General features: G+C 56.9%; 1 protein-coding gene across 1 annotated transcript in view; it reads left to right on the forward strand.

The window, feature by feature from the left end:
- TRIB3 (tribbles pseudokinase 3) overlaps nt 1-1,680 on the forward strand; it is a 6,532-nt gene extending 4,852 nt beyond the window's left edge. The window contains exon 3 of the mRNA XM_004697898.2: nt 1,187-1,680. Within this exon, the coding sequence (XP_004697955.1) occupies nt 1,187-1,676 (490 nt within the window). The 3' untranslated portion in view covers nt 1,677-1,680. The remainder of the gene's footprint in view (nt 1-1,186) is intronic.
- The last annotated feature ends 6 nt before the right edge of the window (nt 1,681-1,686 follow it).

Here is a 1,686-nt window from a genome sequence, read left to right on the forward strand (position 1 = left end):
CCACTAGGCCGACAGTTCAAACTCACCTGGTACTCTGGGAGGGATTTGAGGTTGCCCCTTAAATAGAGACAGCCTCAGACACCCGGTATGGGGTCGCTGTAAATGAGCATCAACTTCCGGGCAGGAAGACTGGTTTTGTTTCCACGCCTCTTTAGCCTCCTCCGTCTTTCCTTACTTCTGACCTGGACGCTTTGAGGGCCCTGGCCAGCTCTTTGGGACTTGACAGGTCTCTCTCTCACCATTCAGTCGAGGTTCCGGTTTCCCAACAAGACTAGGTTCAGGCGGGGTGTGCCCGTCTCTCAACGTATGTGATGTCTGGTGGCGCCAACCCCCATCTGCTGGTTAAGGTTGGCATCTGCCTGCCAGGCTTCTCTACTGCAAACAGTCCTGGATTTTCCCTTCGTCATGAATAAATAAGGTCTCTGGGGACCCTGACTCACAGTTGGCAGTTCAAGCCCACCCACTGGTCCTGGGGAAGAAAGGCCTAATGATCTCACGTGTAAAGATTACAGTCAAGAAAACCCTGCTTGTAACACAGTTCTGTCGGTAACACAGTTCTGCCGCACAGCGGGTCACCATGAGCCGTTATCCACTAGGGGCCATGGGTTTGGTTTGGCTTTTTAATTAGTAAGATCTTGGAGGAGTTACTTTGAAGCACTTGAACATCCTGTTGCATCTCTCACCTCCAAGCAGAAAATACAGGACTTCCCCGAATTCTCAGGAGAAGGTGGTGCTTACACAGAGGCCTCATTGACCATGACCCCATTGACAGACTAGACTCCACCCTTCCCTCTTAATCCCCTCAGATTGACACCAGATTATGTAACTACCGCAGGAGCCCAGCACAGTACCCATTTGCATCACCCCAGGACCCCATGTTGTCAGTGGCGCCCCTTTGGGCAGGTTTGTGCTGCAACACAGGCTTGGCATTGCCGCACCTCCTAGCTCGCTTACTTTGTTGGCTGCCTGGACTCTGTGTCCACCTAAGAGAATCAGCCCCTGCTGATTCAAATGGAATTGAACTTGCCCTCTCTGAGCTGAGGTGTTCTCATCTGTAAAACAGGCTGAGTTATGCCGTGCTCGGGGACTGGTTCGCATTTATCAAATGCCAGCAGGCACCCGGGAAGCGGGTGCCCTCCTGGGGTCTCTGTAGGATCTGACCCCTGTGTTTCTCTCCCGGCCCCAGGACGAAGCTGGCCCTGGAGAACCTGGAGGATGCTTTTGTGCTGACCGGGCCAGATGACAGCCTGTGGGACAAGCACGCCTGCCCGGCCTACGTGGGGCCGGAGATCCTCAGCTCCCAGGCTTCCTACTCCGGCAAGGCAGCAGATGTCTGGAGCCTGGGCGTGGCGCTGTTCACCATGCTTGCCGGCCACTACCCCTTCCAGGATACGGCGCCTGCCCTGCTCTTTGGCAAGATCCGCCGTGGGGCCTTTGCCCTGCCTGAGGGCCTCTCAGCCCGGGCCAGCTGCCTGGTGCGCTGCCTCCTTCGAAGAGAGCCAGCGGAGCGTCTCACAGCCGAGGGGATCCTGCTGCACCCCTGGCTGCGGGAGGACCCTCCGCCCCTAGCCCCATCCCAGTACCACCTCTGGGAGGCTGACCAGGTGGTCCCTGATGGGCCAGGACCAGAGGAGGCAGAAGAGGAGGGAGACAGGGAGGTGGCTCTCTATGGTTAGGGCCACCCAA

Source organism: Echinops telfairi, unplaced genomic scaffold (assembly GCF_000313985.2).
Source record: "Echinops telfairi isolate 266 unplaced genomic scaffold, ASM31398v2 ScPeMD7_5592;HRSCAF=6446, whole genome shotgun sequence".
Lineage (NCBI taxonomy): Eukaryota > Metazoa > Chordata > Mammalia > Afrosoricida > Tenrecidae > Echinops > Echinops telfairi.